The 21714-nt window shown below is 37.6% G+C and overlaps 2 protein-coding genes and 1 pseudogene across 2 annotated transcripts in view; 1 reads left to right on the top strand and 2 right to left on the bottom strand.

Annotated features, from left to right (window-relative positions):
* LOC127450393 (gastrula zinc finger protein XlCGF7.1-like) overlaps window positions 1-8259 on the bottom strand; it is a 94156-nt gene extending 85897 nt beyond the window's left edge. The window contains exon 1 of the mRNA XM_051714480.1: window positions 7997-8259. Coding sequence (XP_051570440.1) covers window positions 7997-8078 — 82 coding nt within the window. The 5' untranslated portion in view covers window positions 8079-8259. The remainder of the gene's footprint in view (window positions 1-7996) is intronic.
* Window positions 1-21714, bottom strand: part of LOC127450364 (gastrula zinc finger protein XlCGF8.2DB-like) — a 142719-nt gene that overhangs the window by 18615 nt on the left and 102390 nt on the right. The gene's annotated exons all lie outside the window — the stretch shown is intronic.
* Window positions 20230-21714, top strand: part of LOC127450366 (gastrula zinc finger protein XlCGF57.1-like) — a 34246-nt pseudogene continuing 32761 nt past the window's right edge.

The following is a 21714-nucleotide window of genomic DNA, read 5'->3' as shown; positions in this document are numbered from 1 at the left end:
CTGATGAAGGGATTGTGCGTTCCTGGTTTAACTAGGGCAGTTGTTGTTGCCATCCTGTACCTGTCAGGATGGCAACCGGATGTACCGATCCTGTGCAGGTGTCGTTACATGTGGTCTGCCACTGCGAGGACGATCAGCTGTCCTTCCTGTCTCACTGTAGTGCTGTCTTAGGCGTCTCACAATACGGACATTACAATTTATTGGCCTGGCCACATCTGCAGTCCTCATGTCTCCATGCAGCATGCCTAAGGCACGTTCACACAGATGAGCAGGGACCATGGGCATCTTTCTTTTGGTGTTTTTCAGAGTCAGTAGAAAGGTCTCTTTAATGTCCTAAGTTTTTATAACTGTGACCTTAATTGCCTACTGTCTGTAAGCTGTTAGTGTCTTAACAATCATTCCACAGGTGCATGTTCATTAATTGTTTATGGTTAATTGAACAAGCATGGAAAACATTGTTTAAACTCTTTACAATAAATATCTGTAAAGTTATTTGGATTTTTACAAAATTATTTTAAAAAACAAGTGTCCTGAAAAAGGAACGTTTCTTTATTTTGCTGAGTTTTATATATATATATATATATATATATATATATATTGCAATATCCAATTACATCGGCAACACCCGGGCTGAGGGATTCTTGCTTTTGTGATTTTGCATTGAAAATTACATTAATTTATTTAAAAAATGAAAAACTTAAATCAAATACATATCTAAATTCAAATTGCACTCCAAACGAAACGAAAAAACAAATAAAATAATGAAGTGATAAAAGAATAATAACTATATACATTTACCGTCAGGCAAGAATCCGTATAAACATGCAGACAGAAAATTACTTAAACAAATTAAGACAAAAACAATTCTAAATGTAAAAATAATTATAATGATGATAATAATCACTGAAATATAAATCATGGTTTTTGTATTATTTTATGTTTTAATGACAGATGTATAAGCTACAGAGTTGTGGTCACAATGAACTGCTCTGTGGAAATAAAGTGAACTGAACTCAAAACACTCAGACGATACTGTTCTTGCAAAAAAAAAAAAAAACGGAAGACAGAAACAAAGAAAGAGTGAGAACCTTTTACATGCATGTGTTCCACGAGACTGCACACCTCCGTAGCAGCGCATCATACATGCACACAGACGGCTTTTCTGTCGTCTGTTCTTAATAATATAATAAATATAGTTAGGACATTAATAACATAAAAATTACTATTATAATTTGAAAAAAAAAACTACTTCAAAGTGTTCTCATCAAAAAATCCTCCACGTGCAGCAATGACAGCTTTGCAGATCCTTGGCATTCTAGCTGTCAGTTTGTCCAGATACTCAGGTGACATTTCACCCCACACTTCCTGTAGCACTTGCCATAGATGTGGCTGTCTTGTCGGGCACTTCTCACGCACCTTACAATCTAGCTGATCCCACAAAAGCTCAATGGGGTTAAGATCCATAACACTCTTTTCCAATTATCTGTTGTCCAATGTCTGTTTCTTTGCCCACTCTAACCTTTTATTTTTGTTTTTCTGTTTCAAAAGTGGCTTTTTCTTGCAACTCTTCCCATAAGGCCTGCACCCCAGAGCAGGGTTTTTCCTGCATAGAGAATTATGAGGCGGCCGCCTCCATCAATTTTTGTGCCGCCTCCGACTGTGGATGAAACTCAGGCAGGCAGTCATGTGCACAGATAGACCCCAAGTGGTGCTCAAGCACCCGCCCTCTTTCACTAGATAAGTGCCCTTTTTGCAAGTCATTTCTTATTTTGTAATTTATATTTTAGTTTTTATTTAAATTTGGCCCTTGACATCAATTCTCAATTAAACGTGTGCCTGACATCTGCATTTAAGATGTAATTCTGCGAGACCACACAAGCCCCTGCCCCTCCCCCTCTTTGACATTCTTTGTCACAGCCTCCACACAGTAAACGCACGCAGAACGAGCGCTCTGAGGAGCAACAACGAAGTCTACCTGACCAGCCTTCATTTATGACCACCAGGTAAGGATAATGTTTGCTCTAAACTTCGACATTGTTTGCCACTGCTGTGAAATTAAACCACTATAAAAAAAAAAAATCTCCATAGAGCCAGCAGAACTTAGGCAATAGCCCTCCATTAAGCTTAACAACAAGCAAGCTAATCAGGCGTTGGCTCAAAATAGCCTCGTGCAGGGTTGGAAATGCCCCCAAAATTCAATATTTGAATTGCTCCTGTTTGAGTTGTTTTTTTTTTATATTGATAACATAACATAGTCATGTGGAGTGGTGATAGCGTAGTGGGCTAAAGCACATAACTGGTAATCAGAAGGTTGCTGGTTTGATCCCCAAAGCCATCACCATTGTGTCCTTGAGCAAGGCACTTAACTCCAGGTTGCTCTGGAGGAATTGTCCCTGTAATAAGTGCACTGTAAGTCGCTTTGGATAAAAGTGTCTGCCAAATACATAAATGTAAATGTAGTCAATCCTATGTGGTCACCAGAGGTGCCAGCGCCATCACCTGACTTTTCCCCTGATAACAGCAGAAAGAAATACTCCGTCATTTTTGATCATACAGATAAGAGTAAGACATCATTCGAAACTATAAAGGGTTTACTTTTATTTGTGTACACTCACAATAACAGCAAAACATTGTGGTTTTGTAAAATAAAGAAATCATACAGGATGCACTTTCTGCCGTCTCGGTCTCCGTGAACTTCTGTCTGGAGCACGTCAAGAAAATGAACCGAAACTCAGCATATACTTGCCTCGCAGAGATGAGAAATATGTCTATAGAAAGCTTGAATTGTCTACTTTTAAATGAACTAATTTAAATCAAAAACAAATATTCTCTGATTGTGTAATCCATATGAAACCAATGAGAGGTACAGTCTTTCCCGTTTGAGCTCATTATCGTTTTTGGAAGAAGACACGCTGTGAATTTACCTCAGAAGAAGAGCATGATCTGATGAGGCCTTTCTAACACAAAAAGTGTCTCACAGAAGTTAATTTTGTGAGCGAAAACTGGAGTCTACAAAATCTATTATGTGTTTCATGGCCTTATTTCAGTGACTGAAAAATTACTAACCACGCATAATCTTGAGTTTCTCAAAAATGCAAACATGTACATCTCATGTTTGGAGGCTCTTATGTTACAACACTGCTGAGAAAGTGATGCAGTTTATTTATTCATTTTGTTAATTATTCATGCATGACATGATGACTACAATCATGTCAACTGTATCTGGGCAAAATTTTGTATTGTTATCTCAAAGCAAGTTATGGCATTTGGAACCAAGGTAGCCTTTTTTTTATCAAAAGTCCAAAAACCTCTCCAAACAAGTGATCTGAGGGTTCTACTGAACCTAAGAACTACTTATATTTGTAAATGCCACAATAAACCAGAAACATAATTACATAGAATATGTAACAAGTAATAAGATCCAGCACTGTTTCAGTTGCGCGCATGGTAAATCAAGACCTGTCAATCTAAGCGATCAGTCCAGTTCAAGCTGTAAAACAGTGGCCGATTGGTTTCTACACATCGTCCCTTCCCACCATACCTACCCACATACCTGAGATCAGAGATGATCTTATTATCGGTTTAAGAGGTTAATCAAGTTTGCTGTTTGTTAACTATAAATGAACACATTAGCTGTTATGTTGTATTTAATTAATTTAATGTTGAACAGGTTAGCTTTTTTAATTAAATATGCTATAAGTTGATAATTGTCATTTTCTTCAATCATCTAATTATTACAACACCTAAAATATGTTGTTTGTAAGTGTTTGCTTCAGCCAGTGGAAGGCATGGTACAAGTGTATGTGTGCACATGATCAGGACGGTACCACCTCTGCCTCATTTTGAGCCAGGAAAAACCCTGCCAGAGTCTTCTCTTTACTGTTGTACATGAAACTGGTGTTGAGCAGGTAGAATTCAATGAATTCAATGAAGTCTCTAGTTTCTCAAACTAGAGACTCTGATGTACTTATCCTCGTTTAGTTGTACATCTGGCCTTCCACATCTCTTTCTGTCCTTGTTAAAGCCAGTTGTCCTTTGTCTTTGAAGACTGTAGTGTACACCTTTGTATGAAATCTTCAGTTTTTTGGCAATTTCAAGCATTGTATAGCCTTCATTCCTCAAAACAATGATTGATGAGTTTCTAAAGAAAGCGGTTTATTTTTTGCCATTTTTGACCTAATATTGATCTTAAGACATGCCAGTCTACTGCATACTGTGGCAACTCAAAAACAAACACAATGTTAAGCTTCATTTAACGAACCAAATAGCTTTCAGCAGTGTTTGATATAGTGGCAAGTGATTTTCTAGTACCAAATGATCAATTTAGCATGATTACTCAAGGATAAGGTGTTGGAGTGATGGCTGCTGGAAATGGGGCCTGTCTAGATTTAATCAAAAATTACTTTTTTCAAATAGTGGTGGTGTTGTTTTTTTTTTACATCAGTAATGTCCTGACTATACTTTGTGATCAGCTGAATGCCACTTTGGTGAATTAAAGTACCACTTTCTTTCTGAAACAGCTAAATCTGTACATTATTCCAAACTTTTGGCCCCCAGTGTACATTCTCTTTAAGCAAGTCTAAATATCTTATATGTTGCTTCTCAAATGAAATTATCTTGTTTTAAGGATTTTTAGACAATTTTAAATGGAAAACAAGACAAAAACACTTGATAACAATAGGATTTTTTGCAGTGAATTTCTTAACTTAATTAAACTTAAAAGTATTTTTTCCCTTTAATTCAGTGAATGTCATTTAAAGGTATTTTTAAAAGACTGTTTTCTTTTATTGTTAGTAAGCAGGTTTAATACAACCTTTTAAGTCGGGGCACAAGTTTAATTATCGGTTAATAGCTAATAATTAATTGTTGCAATAATCACAGAATAGTCGAAATCGTTCTAATAATCGTTAGATTAATCTATTATCAAAATAATCATTAGTTGCAGCCCTATCTCCAAATGAAAAAAATTTGGCACAGTAGTGAACCTTCCCAGAAGTGGCCGACCTTCCAAAATTCTTCCAAGAGCACAGCAACAACTCATCCAGGAAGTCACAAAAAAGCCAAGGACAACATCCAAGGAACCGCAGGACTCTCTCACATCAATAAAAGTCACTGTCTATGACTCCACTATCAGAAAGACACTGGCCAAGAATGGCATCCACGGAAGAGTGGCAAGGCGAAAACCACTGCTAACCCAGAAAAACATTAAGGCTCATCTGAATTTGCCAAAACACACCTTGATGATACTCAAACCTTCTTGGCGAAATCGGAGTTTGAACATTTCTGCATGCGTTTCCAAGTTGGAAGTGCGACTTCAATTGGTGATCCATTGTACTTTTCAGGATAGGAAGTTGGAAATTACGACTTTCCGCGTTAATGGAATGCATCACTACACAGGGACGTCACTAGGTCAAAACATTCGGGGCTCAGAATTGCAGGTGTTTAAGTGGAACTGAAGTGTGAGTTAGTTATATGTTGGTTATTGCAGCAGTTTTCCTGCAAATTTAATGACATTCATCGACGTTTGGCATTTCATACGCACCAAATATGCTTCCTCATCTGGAACGCGAGATTCAAGCCTGGTTTTCGTGCGAGTGTTTGCGCGAGACATCACAAGGCCACTTGAGTGATGCGCTCTGCTCTATCCTTCTGCATCTCTAGAACGCACAAGTCATCTGGGCTTCCTCCTTGATATCTCAGTACAAACCACAAAACTATTGCGACCCATCTGAATTCTACTCAGAATTGTCTAGTTTAAAACGCTATGGAGGAAATCAAACATCTCAGATGGCTAGATAGCCCTGTAGTGCCCGACCAATTTAGCCTTTCACAGATATATTGTATCGCCGTATATGTTTTCCGATATGCAAAGATATGTAAACTTTTTTTTCAGAACATATAATGCAGGAAACAATGCTTGGGGTGATTTAGAATTGGTGTCATAACGTAGTTTGTCCAGCAGAGTGCGCTCCGACTCCATTGTTTACAGAGCTGAGCTGATGGTGGTTCTGCAGACAGTGCGGAGTTAAGCGGTGTCTTCACGATAAGTTGCTAACTTGTTTGTGAAATACATACTGGAAAGTTAATAAACAATGACCCCATCATTTTCCCTTTTCAATATAACGTTAACCCTGTCCCTGACAACAATGCCACTCATGTTTATCACAACTATTTCCTGTTAGCCAGCTATAATTTGTCAGAGCATCTTTTTGTAGCTCAACAGACAGCGGTGGATTGTGTCTGTTGAGTGTTGATTTCATGCTACGTTGTTACCTAGTTGGTGAGACGCAATGCTTGAAAGTAAATAAACAACGTCCATCTTTTACTCTCCGTGACAACGAGCTTATAGCTAACTAGCTAACCACGTAGCCACTTTCACACCTTGTCAGCTGAGTGGAAGCTAATGTGTAAACATGTATTCACCAAACTGTTTTGTTCAGGATTCACAGTTTGGTACCCCCTTCAACTGAACAATTCCAGTCGTGTCATTTATAAAATGTAATATTTAAAAGTCTGGTTTTCCACCGTTGAAAGTTTCCCCTGAACTTGTATAGCAGAATACGGTGTAACACCGCTGCCGCTGTTTTTCTCTCATCTCGGCAGGTGTAAATGCTTCTTGTTTTACAGCCTGCCCCTAACTGACTGGCAGTATTAATATAATCAGCATTTGACTGACACTACAGTGCATCCGGAAAGTATTCACAGCGCCTCACTTTTTCCACATTTTATGTTATGTTACAGCCTTATTTCAAAATGGATTAAATTCATTATTTTCCTCAAAATTCTACAAACAATACCCCATAATGACAACGTGAAAGAAGTTTGTTTGAAATCTTTGCAAATTTATAAAAAATAAAAAACGAAAAAAAAAAATAAAAAATCACATGTACATAAGTATTCACAGCCTTTGTCATGACACTCAAAATTGAGCTGAGGTGCATCCTCACTTTCCGGATGCACTGTAAACAGTACTGATGTTTATTTAGCTATTTATTTTATATTTATTTATTCTTTATTTAAATGGTCAGCATCTGACTGATACTGAACATACAGTACTGATGTTTATTTAGCTATTTATTGTATTTTTATTTATTCTTTATTTTCTCAGTGTTCATTTCTAGAATTTGTTGACAATGTATAATAATAATGTAATAATTATTTGATAAAAATATTTTTTTTTAAGAAAGCAGCCTTCTGAGTACCTTTGCATAGTCATATCGGTGCAAAATCGATGCACAATCCACATAAAAAAGGTCTGTTTTCATTCCAGCTCCAAAATGAACTATATCGGCCACCATATCGGTAATCGGTATCGGTCTCAAAAATCCCTTATTGGTTGGGCTCTAATATATATATATATATATATATATATATATATATATATATATATATATATGTGTGTGTGTGTGTGATTCAAAATTTTACAGATGCTTATTTGATGAAAAATAACTCAAGATTACTGAAATACTTAAGATACCTTAGAGTATAATTTAAATAACATAGTTTAAATTATACCTTCACTTCAAACACGTTATTACCATCACTTTACCATGGTACTCCTGTCACAGCAAGCTACTTTTTTTACTTTGAGTCTACAGATGCAGTGTATCCCATTAAAGCAACACAAGAAAATTTAGAAATGCTGCTTAAATCACTAAAAACACAAATCACAGCTTATAATAATAGTGATATATTGTATGTTTAGGACTACGTGAACGTGACTCGGAGCACCTCCAGAGAGTTCATATAATAACTGAGCTGCTGTGCCAGACAATATCGATTTCGATCAAATTGTGCAGCCCTACAGCAAATCTGGAAGATATTTCATCTTCAAAGTTATGATAACATGGATGTATTTCACTTTACCGTTTTATACATTTGCGTACCTTAATGTGTTTATTTAACAAGGTTATTTGTCAGCTCATATAATTTTATAACTACAGTCATCAAATCTGTTCAACTGTCTGAATGTAAAGAATGAAGAATGAACACCAACCTGTTTGTTCGTCAGTGTGTTCGGTTTTAATTCTGCATGCTTCTGGATAAGCCATATCTTCACTCTCCTCTTTAATAAACATCTTTACAACAGTGTCACACAGATTTCACTTGTTTCCTGGAGTTTTACTGCGTTACAGACAACTCGCAATTCTCCCACCGAAAATAAACTCTGGAACGACGAAATAACACTTATGAAATCACTGTAGAAACAAAAGAGCCGAAAGTCGATCATTTATTCTCATTCAGCGCGGAGAAACACTGTTCTTCTTTAATGGCGAATCCCAAACAAATACAGCGCATTATCGCCACCTACTGACAACACGGACCAGAGACGTTGGAAATTATTTTTAAATCGTAATTTTTGTAACAAACAAGAACTATGGAGATGGAATTGATTCATATTATCATACAAATGGAAAGAGATTCACAAATAGAAAGTTGGTTCACAAATAAATTGAATGAGATCTACAAATAAATGTAAGGAGTTTCTCAAAAATGAAATGAATTCACAAATAAAAAGAATGAGAATTATAAATATATGTTAGGAGTTTCACAAAAATAAAAGTGAATTCACAAATAAATACAATTAAATTTGCATATCAAAAAAATATTTACAAATATATTTTTTAACTCACAAACACAACTCTGACCAGCATTTATTTGTGTATCGCTTCCTGTGCATTTTTGGGTCGTTACACGCATTTGTTGATTTTGAAACAAATCTAGCGCCAAGATGTGCACTCAAATCTACAAATAGGTGGACTCCACCCATTGTCTACTCAAGCCAATCAGATAACGGCCACATTACTCTGACCAATCGTAGCACATTCTATCTTCAACCAATCATGCTTCATTTTACTATCAGGGCGGGACCAGAGTCACAGCGCTCTCATGAGCATGGCATCAAGCACATACAGATAAGCTCCAAGGCCACAAACTTTTAAGAAATGGACATCAGCGGAATACTGTGACTTAAGGTTCGTATCATTTTCTCTCGGTTATAAACATGAAAATTGCCCATTTGTAGAGTGTCCTGATTATTAGCTTTATAGCTAAACTGGCTGAATGTATGAGTCTGCTAGTTTAATTTTAACCAAGTTTCTTGACTGAAGGGGATCACGTGACGCCATGCAAGGAGCAGACATGTGAGCGATGAGCTCTGCGCACTTTGCTAAATTTTTTATTATTTCCATGTTATAATCTGGTGAATTTTGATACACCCAGTTACACATTTGCTCTTTGATGCAAAACATGGCAAAGAAGTCAAAATCCTCGGGTTCTGGAGACATTAAAAGACACTTACGTGTTCAGGATGAAAGCCCCGATAGGCCTACAGTCCAGAGACTCGATTTGGATGGCGCGGCAGGAGAGGTGATCCAGCGTCAGTTGTCCAACATGTCGGTTATGCTGACGAAGATTCTTGCTGACTTGGAGGATCTCGCTGTAATACGTCGATCGATTACGGCGATGGAAATCAAATTCTCTGAACTAGTAACAAGAGTGTCAGATGTTGAGAGACGAATCGATTTTTTGGAATCTTCGGAGAGGGAATTAACTGTTAATCCGCCCGCGACCAAAGTTGATTTGGAACATCTCCTTGAAAAGCTTGAAGATCTTGAGAATAGAGGCCGCAGGAATAACGTTCAAATTGTTGGAATTCCTGAGCATGAGGAGGGCAGAGATATGGTGAAATTCCTAGACGAGCTCTTCCTGAGTCTGCTCAACATAACAGGCCACAAGCTGGAAATCGAGCGAGCTCACAGAGTCCCAGCTCACAGATCTGCTGAGGGAGACAGGCCCCGATCGATTCTGGCCAGATTTCTGAGATCATTCGATAAAGATCTTGTGTTGCGCCAAGCGAGGAGCAAAGGGAAGCTTTCTTGGAAGAACCATAATATTTTCTTGTTCCTGGACTTTGCGAGTTCGATAAGAGAGAAACGCGATCGGTTCAAGGAATGTAAGAAACTCTTACATCGGCGAAAGATCACTTATGCTCTGATGTTTCCGGCCAAACTGAGAATAGAAACGAAGGTCGGTTGCAAAGTATTTACTTGTCCCAATCAGGCAATGTCTTTTATTGAATCAGTGGCTGAGTAAAACATTGGGTGTTTCTCATATGAGTGGGTCGACTCGCTGTACTTACTCTTGAGGAAGCTTGGTATCATTTCGGTTTCTTTTTTCTTTTTGCGTTGGCTCCGCCTAGCGGCTGGAGCTTGTTTTGTGAATAAAACTTTTCCTTAAAGAAACTTTTGCATTGACGAAAGATTACTTTTGCATTGAAGTTTGAGAGTGGACACTACAGATGACCGCAAAATATCTACATGCTTACACAAAGGATGTCTTTTATAAAGTTGACAGACTGTGTAAGTCATGGTATATACAATTATGCGGCCTCCGAGTGAATTGACTCGACCATCTAGGGAACTGGGATGCCGGTTTTGTTTCTTTTTGCATTGGTTCCGCCTAGCAACTTGTTCTATTGAATAACACTCCTATGCTTATTCCTCCTGCTGGCTGTAGTTTGTTTTGTTGAGTTTTTTTACGGGACACTGGAATGATTACGTCATCTGTTGAACTCATAACAGCCAGCTCACTGATCATTCGTTTGTCTGTCCGAGGAATCTGAACGGTTTTATATCAGTTGGAATTTGTTTTGTGGAAGATCACACCTTTGAGACAGTTCTGTGAATGAATCTACACATTCTTTGTGTTCATTCTTCCTATTGGCTAGGTTTATTTGACAATGTATTTTCTGTTATGTAATTTTGCCTCACAAATTTGTAAGGCAAAATTGAGCAATCCGACGGCAAAGTTGTCATGGGGGCTTGTGGGCATTCATGGACCTTTTGAGTCGGATTGTCGCCGGTTGGTGCTTTCGTGCGCAGGGTTAATGCGCACATTTTTCTTTTTTCTGTTTGTTTTGTTCAGGGGAAAGTTCGGGGTTTGATTGTTTTACTAATGGGGAATGTGGTCTGTATAATTATGTTTTTGACACACAGTTTATATTTTCTACTATATCAAAATGTCAAATGTTAATATGAGTATACTATCTTTCTCCACATGGAATGTAAATGGGTTGGGGCACCCCATAAAAGAAGGAAGGTTATTTCTTTTCTTAAACGTAAGAAATATGATATAGTGTTTCTCCCCGCAGGAAGCTGAAAAATTTGGGAAGATATGGGGTGGACATGTTTTTTTTAGTGCTGGCTCAAGTAAGAGCAAGGGAGTCATTATATTGATAAATACAATGCATCCGGAAAGTATGTTATGTTACAGCCTTATTCCAAAACGGATTAAATTCATTATTTTCCTCAAAATTCTACAAACAATACCCCACAATGACAATGTGAAAGAGGTTTGTTTGAAATCTTTGCAAATTTATTAAAAATAAAAAAAACGAAAAAAAAAAAAGTATTCACAGCCTTTGCCATGACACTCAAAATTGAGCTCAGGTGCATCCTGTTTCCACTGATCATCCTTGAGATGTTTCTACAACTTGATTGGAGTCCGCCTGTGGTAAATTCAGTTGATTGGACATGATTTGGAAAGGCACACACCTGTCTATATAAGGTCCCACAGTTAACAGTGCATGTCAGAGCACAAACCAAGCCATGATGTCCAAGGAATTGTCTGTAGACCTCCAAGATAGGATTGTATCGAGGCACAGATCTGGGGAAGGGTACAGAAAAATTTCTGCAGCATTGAAGGTCCCAGTGAGCACATTGGCCTCCATCATCCGTAAATGGAAGAAGTTTGGAACCACCAGGACTCTTCCTAGAGCTGGCCGCCCGGCCAAACTGAGCGATCGGGGGAGAAGGGCCTTAGTCAGGGAGGTGACCAAGAACCCGATGGTCAGCTCCAGCGTTTCTCTGTGGAAAGAGGAGAACCTTCCAGAAGAACAACCATCTCTGCAGCACTCCACCAATCAGGCCTGTATGGTAGAGTGGCCAGACGGAAGCCACTCCTCAGTAAAAGGCACATGACAGCCCGCCTGGAGTTTGCCAAAAGGCAAAGAGAAACAAAATTCTCTGGTCTGATGAAACAAAGATTGAACTCTTTGGCTTGAATGGCAAGCATCATGTCTGGAGGAAACCAGGCACCACTCATCACCTGGCCAATACCATCCCTACAGTGAAGCATGGTGGTGGCAGCATCATGCTGTGGGGATGTTTTTCAGTGGCAGGAACTGGGAGACTAGTCAGCATCGAGGGAAAGATGAATGCAGCAATGTACAGAGACATCCTTGATGAAAACCTGCTCCAGAGCGCACTGGACCTCAGACTGGGGTGAAGGTTCATCTTCCAACAGGATAACAGCCCTAAGCACACAGCCAAGATAACAAAGGAGTGGCTACGGGACAACTCTGTGAATGTCCTTGAGTGGCCCAGCCAGAGCCCAGACTTGAACCCGATTGAACATCTCTGGAGAGATCTGAAAATGTCTGTGCACCGATGCTCCCCATCCAACCTGACGGAGCTTGAGAGGTCCTGCAAAGAAGAATGGGAGAAACTGCCCAAAAATAAGTGTGCCAAGCTTGTAGCATCATACTCAAAAAGACTTCAGGCTGTAATTGGTGCCAAAGGTGCTTCAACAAAATACTGAGCAAAGGCTGTGAATACTTATGTACATGTGATATATATATATATATATATATTTTTTTTTTTTTCTTTCTTTCTTTTTTTTTCCGTTTTTATTTTTAATAAATTTGCAAAGATTTCAAACAAACTTCTTACATGTTGTCATTATGGGGTACTGTTTGTAGAATTGAGGAAAATAATGAATTTAATCCATTTTGGAATAAGGCTGTAACATAACAAAATGTGGAAAAAGTGAAGCGCTGTGAATACTTTCCGGATGCACTGTAAACATTTACAATTCAAATGTCTCAAACAGATTAAAGATAAATTAGGGAGAGTCATTATTGTTTTAGCAGAAATTCAGGGGCAAAGGTTGATTTTGGCTAATATTTACGCACCTAATGCTGATGATCAGGGCTTTTTGATAGATCTTGAAGCGATGCTGCAAACCGCTGGCACCCCTCATGATATAATATTGGGAGGAGACTTTAATCTTTTGATGGACTCAGTCCTTGATCATAGTGAAGCAAAAGTGTGTAAACCCCCTAGAGCAACATTGACGCTTCACAGGATGTGTAAAAATCTTGGTCTTACGGATATTTGGAGACTTTTGAACCCATCTGGTAGGAACTATAAATTTTTTTCATCAGTCCATAAGATTTATTCTAGAATAGATTTTTTTTTTTATATCCAAATCCCTCATTTCATCAGTTGTGGATTGCTCAATTGGAAATATCTTAGTCTCAGATCACGCCCTGGTGAGTTTAGAGGTGTTGCCACATATAGAGAAAAAGAAATCATATAGTTGCCACCTTAATGTGTCCCTTTTGCAAAATCCTGATTTCCAACAAATGTTAAAGACTGAAATCATTGTTTATATGGAGACCAACTGGTCATCGGTATCCTCTGTGGGCGTGGCTTGGAAGGCACTTAAGGCGGTTCTTAGGGGTCGGATCATATAGAATGCCTAATTCATCAAAAAATCCAAAGCACAAGATCTCATGGAGTTGGAAGGGATTATTAAAAATGCCGAGGCAGAGCTGAAGCGCAGTATGTCAGCTGATGGCCTCAGAGAATTGACCCGATTGAAATATAGATATAATACTATTTTGTCGCAGAAAGTGGAGTTTTGGTTATTTAGGGCAAGACAGTCATACTTTGAGTCAGGTGACAAAGCAGGGAAGCTTTTGGCTAGATATATAAAGCAGAGAGAGTCTTTCTATCATTCCCTCAGTGAAATCTGCTTGTGGTGAAATTTTTACCTCAGCCATTGATATTAATAATGCCTTTAAAGAATTCTATATTGATCTTTATAGTTCCATGTCTTCGTATACTGATGAAGATGTTAGAAACTTTGTGGAACCATTAGATCTTCCTAAACTGACGATTGAGCAAAAAAACTCTCTTGATTCTGAGATAACCTTGGAGGAGCTTGATGAGGTAATTAAGTCCCTACCTACAGGCAAGGCTCCGGGGCCAGATGGTTTTGCTGCAGAATTTTTTAGATCTTATGCTACAGAACTGGCTCAAATTTGTTAGAAGTTTATACAGAATCATTAAAGAATGGAAAGCTTCCTCCAACCATGACACAAGCCCAGATCAGTCTGATTCTTAAAAAGGACAAAGATCCAAGCAAGTGTAAAAGTTACCGTCCAATCTCCCTGATCCAACTAGATGTAAAAATATTGTCAAAAATGTTGGCTAACCGATTAAGTAAGGTCATGACATCTCTTATACATATAGATCAGGTGGGATTTATTTGGGGCCGTAGCTCTTCTGATAACATCAGGCATCTCATCAATATCATGTGGTCAGTGGCGAATGATCAGTCTCCAGTCGCTGCCATCTCACTTGACGCCGAAAAGGCGTTTGATATGGTAGAATGGGATTATCTTTTTAAGATTTTGGAAATGTATGGGTTCGGGAGTACATTTATTGGTTGGATTAAGTTACTTTATAGACACCCTGTAGCAGAGGTACAAACAAATGGATTAATTTCAGATTATTTTATTCTGGATAGGGGCACACGGCAGGGCTAACCTCTTTCCCCTTTATTGTTATTAGCAGCCACGATAAGAAAGGAGGAGGATTTTCCAGGGGTGATGGCGGGAGGTATGACGCATAAGCTTCTGCTTTACGCAGATGATATTTTATTATTTGTCTCTGAACCTACTAGATCTATGCCTTGCCTCCACAGAATTATTAATTCCTTTTCCAAGTTCTCAGGATACAAAGTCAATTGGTCTAAATCTGAAGCTTTGGCTCTGACAGCGTACTGTCCAGTAATGGCTTTCCAGCCGGGCGCCTTCCAATGGCCCAAACGAGCATTAAGTATTTGGGGATTTTATTCCCAGCAAATTTGTCTGATTTAGTTAGTGTTAATTTTGACCCTTTAATAAAAAGATTTTTGAACGGTGTGGGCAGGTGGGCTTCATTACATTTATTGATGATTGGGAAGGTTAATGTTATTAAAATGAACTGTATTCCAAAATTTAACTACCTGCTACAATCTCCCCCAGTAGATGTCCCCCTCTCTTATTTCAAGCAATTTGATAACATAGCGAAGTCCTTCATTTGGAATGGTAAACGTCCCAGATTACACTTCAGTAAGTTACATAGGCCGATGGACAAAGGTGGGCTAGGCCTACCCAAGATTCTGTTTTATTATTATGCATTTGGTCTCAGACATTTGGCTCATTGGTCGCTTTCACCTGAAAGAGCCCCTCCCTGGTTCTGGATTGAACAAGAACTGCTTGCCCCTATTTTACCATTGCAAAGCCTTTCCATCAAACTAACCAGAGAAGTTAAATCACACCCTGTCATTTCACATTTGCACTCAGTATGGACAAAAGTGTCCAGAGTGTTTAACTCAGATAATTATCTAAATGTTGCCTCGAGCCTATGGCTAAACCCCAAACTATGCATTAATAAGTCCCCTTTTTGTTGGTCAGAGTGGATTGCGAGAGGGGTTAATACACTCGGTGATCTTTATGGGAGTGGTGTGATGAGATCCTCAGTTACACCACTTGCTCTGTACTATTTTTGGGAGTAGCATACACCCCCCTAAAGCAGCAGATACTCTAGGAGAGGTGATTTCTGCTTTTGGAAAAGGTCATGAGGCATCAGTGTATTACTCCCTGTTAATTCAGAGTCTGAGGGATGGAACTTCGACTTCTCTCAAGCGATTGTGGGAGAAAGATTTGAACTTGGTATTGGAGGAGGGAGTGTAGAATAGGATTCTAAAAAACATTAAGTCTACGTCTAGAGATGCAAGTGTCCGTCTGATGCATTTTAAGATACTGCATCGATTATATTGGACCCCCTCTAGATTGTATAGGCTGGGTTTAAAAGACACACCCACCTGTTGGTGTTGCCAGTTGGAGGATGGAGATTTATTACATGCCTTCTGGTCTTGTTCAAGGATTCAGGAGTTTTGGTTGAGAGTCCAGAATTTTGTTTCTGAGCTCCTGGGCACTCAGGTTCTGTTTTGTCCCAGACTTTGTGTGTTGGGCGATGGGGCGGTTATGGATATAGCTGATGGGTATGTAAAGAGGTGGGTCCTCACCGGCGTGATGATAGAGACAGATAATTGTGGAATGGAAGGAAGTCGACAGGCGCTCCCTCTTTTTATGAATGGTGCACCGAATTGTGCAAGGTAGCATCATTTGAAGAGATGTCATATAGACGGTTTGGCAATTCGGCTGCATATGATAAGAAATGGGGCAGGTTTTTGGCCTTTTTGGGGGTTGCTCGGTGACGGGCTGTGGAGAGAGACATTTTGTTCGGTTTGGATATATATTTGTTAAATTAGATTGTTTTTTTCTATATTTATTTATTCTTAAGTGTTTCCTTTTAAATGTTTTTTTTATTTATTTTTTCTGTATATATATATATATATATATATATATATATATATATATATATATATATATAGTGTGTGTGTTTATTTTCATTTTGTGGGGGGAGGGGGGGCATATAATTTTATAAATTGATTCAGTGTGTGTATGCTCTGTTTGTGTTATCCTGTTTATTTGAATCAATAAAAATTGTAATAAAAAATAAAAATTAAAAAATTAAAAAAACGTTTCTTGACTGAAATGTGTCGTCAAAAACTTTACTCTTAATGTTACATGGCAGATCCAAACAGACACACTACTAGACACTACAAATGATCAGTAGTACAGGTAGTGTCTTTATAATACATGAATCATATTAGATTATCTCAAGAGCACAAACCATAAATTAATACCCTATATTGCACAGTGTACAAGATCTGCTATGGCATTAATTTGGTTTCGCATTTTGTTAATATATTACATAAAAGCAGTTGTAAGGTAATATTTATTAGAATTTTGCATTTTAGCATGTTTTAGGAGGTACTTGTGGTGTGGGACGTGGTCGTGTGTCTGTCATCGGGGAGAGAGGAAGCGGTAAGGGCCATCACCTGGTGATTGTTAACACTAAACACCTATGTCTCATTACAGTGACGATGGAGATGGGCTTGAAAAGGCTCCCGAGAACAAGAGAGAGCGAGGGCGAGTGTCAGTCAGTCCAATGCGCGTGCTGAAAAGTTTACCGTTGTCATTTGTGAAGCTGAAGAGTTAAACGCTGTGTTTGTGAAACTGAAATGCTATTAAAGGTTGACTTACCTGGACTGCCACCCTGCTTCTAAACTTAACTACTTATTAGCTAATATAGCATACTGATACACACATACAGCTACATACTACCGAACTATACCAGACAGTTTACTGTTGCACTATTGTATGTTTTGTATGTCATATGTTGTACTACGATCAAGAAACCAGCGTATTTGCTTACATTTATCCTGTATACCTGACTTTATTAAGAGGAGATCGTTGAAATTATTTTAAAGTTACAAAGCAAGGTAGCTTGCAATTCGTCAGCGTTAGCAGGCAAGATCAAGTTAGCTAAAATGACACAGATCAATCCTTATGGCACTATATTTCACATGCTTTGCAGTTATGTAAGCATACCTGTCCAATAAGAAGAACGGCAATTCAGGGTCTGTTTTGATCCCCAAAACTGAATGAAGGTCCCTCCAGAAAACAAATGCCCTGCCAATGTTCACTCTAGTTTTCACTCGACCACGATTACGTTCCCGCTTAGCCAGACGGGATTCAGTAGATAAATGTTTTTTGTTTTTTTGGCTTACTCTGAGTTTGTGTATGAGTCGGTGTTGTGCGGGGAGCCAGACGTTTGCTGGATTCCATGACTAAGATAACGTTACCTAGTGTCGCAGACTGTCTGTTGTTACTGTTAAATAGCGGGAAAGAAGCTAATACTGAGGCAAGGCTCTCGGGAACGTGCATAAACGTCACATCCTTTGGATTTTCTCAGCAAAACCGACCCGCTCCCTTCACATGAAAATGAGTCTACAGGCTTTAATAGGCAACCTAGGAAGTCCGGGAAGGGGTAATTTTTTAAGTTGCGTTACAAGCCGTTCACACATTGGCAAAAAAAAAAAGAAAAGAAAAAGGCGAATATCACATGAAAATTGTTACATATTGCACTTTAAAGTTACAATGTCATGTCTTGAAATGAAAGTGCAGTACAAAATGTAAATAAACCATAACATTGTCTTTGGGTTGACTTAATTAAAAATGAAAATTCTGTCATTTACTCACCCTCATGTCATGTCAGTGTCTTCGGTGGAATATGAGAATGCATTGTAAAATGTAGATGCTGCTAATGAGGCTGAAATTGAAGCAAGGCTGTCATTTCCTATCATTATTCCTGACATCACCTTTTGAGTTCCTCCCACAGAAGAAACTCAGTCGTTTGGGTTTGCAACAACATGCATATGAGTATAAATGATGACTCATCTAATTTGACAAAATATTTTTTGTCATTTAGTTGACAAATCTTTTATTGAGTTTTATCAAGGCATTTTTGAGGTAAAAAGGTTTTAAAGAGTGTCTGTTTTTTTAACACTTTAAGCTAGTCTGTTGGCTAAATGTATGATTTTTTTGGTTACAAATTACAGGTTGTCATGCATGTAACTACAAAAGACAATAAATCTGAGTACTTGTATTTACACACACAAGCACTGGAATTGAACATTACAACTGGAGTGCTGGCATTTTGCTCGATTTTGTTGTACATGAACATCCTCATTGCCAAATCATGGTGTTGTATCAGTTATGTGGGACGGACACTCCTAGTCAGGGTAAGAGCATTCTGCATAAATGATTGGAAAAAATTAACAGTTACACGTTAAAAACGAGTCCATTACTGTATAGAAAAGAACATGTTACACAAACAAGATTGGGTCATGGAGCTTTGTGATGTCTTTCCACCAGTAGCACAAAAGTCCCACAACTGTTTCCATCTTTTTGTGATGTATAGCAGAGAGCACCAGTTCTCTAGTATCTTTGCAACTCTTTTATTATTATTATTATTATTATTATTATTATTATTATTATTATTATTATTCTCCTGTATCTCACAGCCCATATATTTCCTGAGTAAATAAGTGAAACTTTGTTTTACAGTGTTAACTATTTCTGGTGAGTAACATTGGACTGGTCTGCCATAACACTAAGTGATAAAAATCCTTTGAAATATTACTTCAATTATTATTATTATTATTATTATTTTTAATACATTAACACAACGTGAAACCAAATTAATGCCATATCAGATCTTGTACACTGTGTAATATAGGGTATTCATTTATGGTTTGTGTTCCTAAGATCATCTAATATAATTCATGTTTTATAAAAACACTATCTGTACTGATGTTTTTTAGTGTGTCTGTTTGGATCTGCCATGTAACATTAAGAGTAAAGGTTTTGACGACACATTTCAGTCAAGAAACTTGGTTAAAATTAAACTAGCAGACTCATACAGTCAGCTAGGTTAGATATAAAGCTAATGATCAGGACACTCTACAAATGGGCAATTTTCAGCTGTCGACATTTAACAAGACACTTCACATGTTTATAACTGAGAGAAAATGATACGAACCTTAAGTCACAGTATTCCTCTGATGACGTCCGTTTCTTTAAAAGTTTGCGGCCTTGGAGCTTATCTGTATGTGCTTGATTCCATGCTCATGAGAGCGCTGTGACTCTGGTCCCGCCCTGATCGTAAAACAAAGCATGATTGGTTGAAGATAGAATGTGCTACAATTGGTCAGAGTAATGTGGCGGTTATCAGATTGGCTTGAGTAGACAATGGGTGGAGTCCACCTATTTGTAGATTTGAGTGCACATCTTGGCACTAGATTTGTTTCAAAATCAACAAATATGTGTAGCAATCCGAAAATGCACAGGAAGCGATCCACAAATAAATGCTGGACAGAGTTGTGTTTGTGAATTAAAAAATATATTTGCAAATAATTTGTTTATTTGCAAATCTCATTTTATTTATTTGTGAATTCACTTTATTTTTGTGAAACTCCTAACATATATTTATAAATCTCATTCAATTTATTTGTGAACCAACTTTCTATTTATGAATCTCTTACCATTTATATGATAATATGAAACAATTCCATCTCCATAGTTCTTGTTTGTTACAAAAGTCACGATTTAAAAATTATTTCCAACGTCTCTGGTCCGTGTTGTCAGTAGGTGGCGATAATGCGCTGTATTTGTTTGGGATTCGCCATTAAAGAAGAACAGTGTTTCTCCGCGCTGAATTAGAATAAATGTGTGACTTTCATCTCTTTTATTTCTACAGTGATTTCACAAGTTTTATTTGCAGTGTTTATTTTCGGCGGGAGAATTGTAAAACTCCAGGAAACAAGTGAAATCTGTGTGACACTGTTGTAAAGATGTTTATTAAAGAGGAGAGTGAAGATATGGCTTATCCAGAAGCATGCAGAATTAAAACCGAACACACTGACGAACAAACAGGTTGGTGTTCATTCTTCATTCTTTACATTCAGACAGTTGAACAGATTTGATGACTGTAGTTATTAAACCAGAGCAGCTGACAAATAACCTTGTTAAACAAAGAAAAGAGTGCAAAAACAGACAAATATTGTCACGTGTCAACAAATCATGGATCGCGTATAGTTTTAGTTTAAAATTAAAAACAGAGACCAAAATTGCTTCTTTTCATAATCACACCAGAGACTGTTTATCTCACCTCCTTTTAAGATCCAATTGAATGTGTCAGAAAATGTTTATGGTTCTTTAAGGCAGGGGTTTTCAAACTTTTTGGTGCCAAGGACCCCCAAATTTGATGATCCCCTTGCAAGGGACCCCCTGTGTGATAGAACTAGTAAACAATATATTATGAAGATTTTTTGTTGACAGTGTATCTTTCTCATGCTGGAGTAACGTTAGATGTATAAACCCAAAGAGAAACATTTTAAATTATATTAAATTAAAAATATACAGTACTATGTAAAAGTCTTAGGCACATGTTTCACAAAAGCATTTGTCTTAAGATGGTTATTTATATCTTCAGCTTTAGTGTGTAAATAGGAAATATAAATGTTAGACTCACAAACAATACTTTTGCAAATAGAAAAGATTAGAATAAAAGAACAGGGAGCCCTGCAACAGATGTCATGGCCCCCACAAAGCCCCCCGCTGAACATAGTGTCAGTCTGAGATTACATAAAGAGACAGAAGCAATTGAGACAGTCTAAATAGATAGAAGAACTGTGTTGAATTCTCCAAGAAGCTTGGAACATCCTATCTGCCAACAACCAAGAAAAACTGTGTCCAGGTGTACCTAGGAGAATTGGTGCTGTTTTAAAGGCAAAGGTTGTCACACCGAATATTGATTGAGCTTTTTTATGTTTACTGGACATTGTATGACATTAAGTGATAAATGAAAACTATTTATGTCATTATTTTTGAAGACATCCTCACTATGCAACATTTTTCACAAGTGCCTAAAACTTTTGCACATTATTGTATATATTTTATTTTAGAATTATAATTGTAATTAATATTAAATTATTTGTGAAAAGCGCTATATAAATTAATTAGCAAATATATATATATATATAAAATTCAAAGCAGCTTTACAGAGAATAGTGCATTACAACCCTCATTTCTTTCAAATAAGATTTATTATTATAATATATGAAATTACAGTATATACCAGTTTATTGTTATATTTTATTTCTTTCTATGGCTGTCAGTATGAAAAAAAT

Source organism: Myxocyprinus asiaticus, chromosome 13, assembly GCF_019703515.2.
Source record: "Myxocyprinus asiaticus isolate MX2 ecotype Aquarium Trade chromosome 13, UBuf_Myxa_2, whole genome shotgun sequence".
NCBI classification, from domain to species: domain Eukaryota; kingdom Metazoa; phylum Chordata; class Actinopteri; order Cypriniformes; family Catostomidae; genus Myxocyprinus; species Myxocyprinus asiaticus.
The sequence above is the reverse complement of the archived record's forward strand: the minus strand, read 5'-3'. Positions and strand labels throughout refer to the sequence as shown.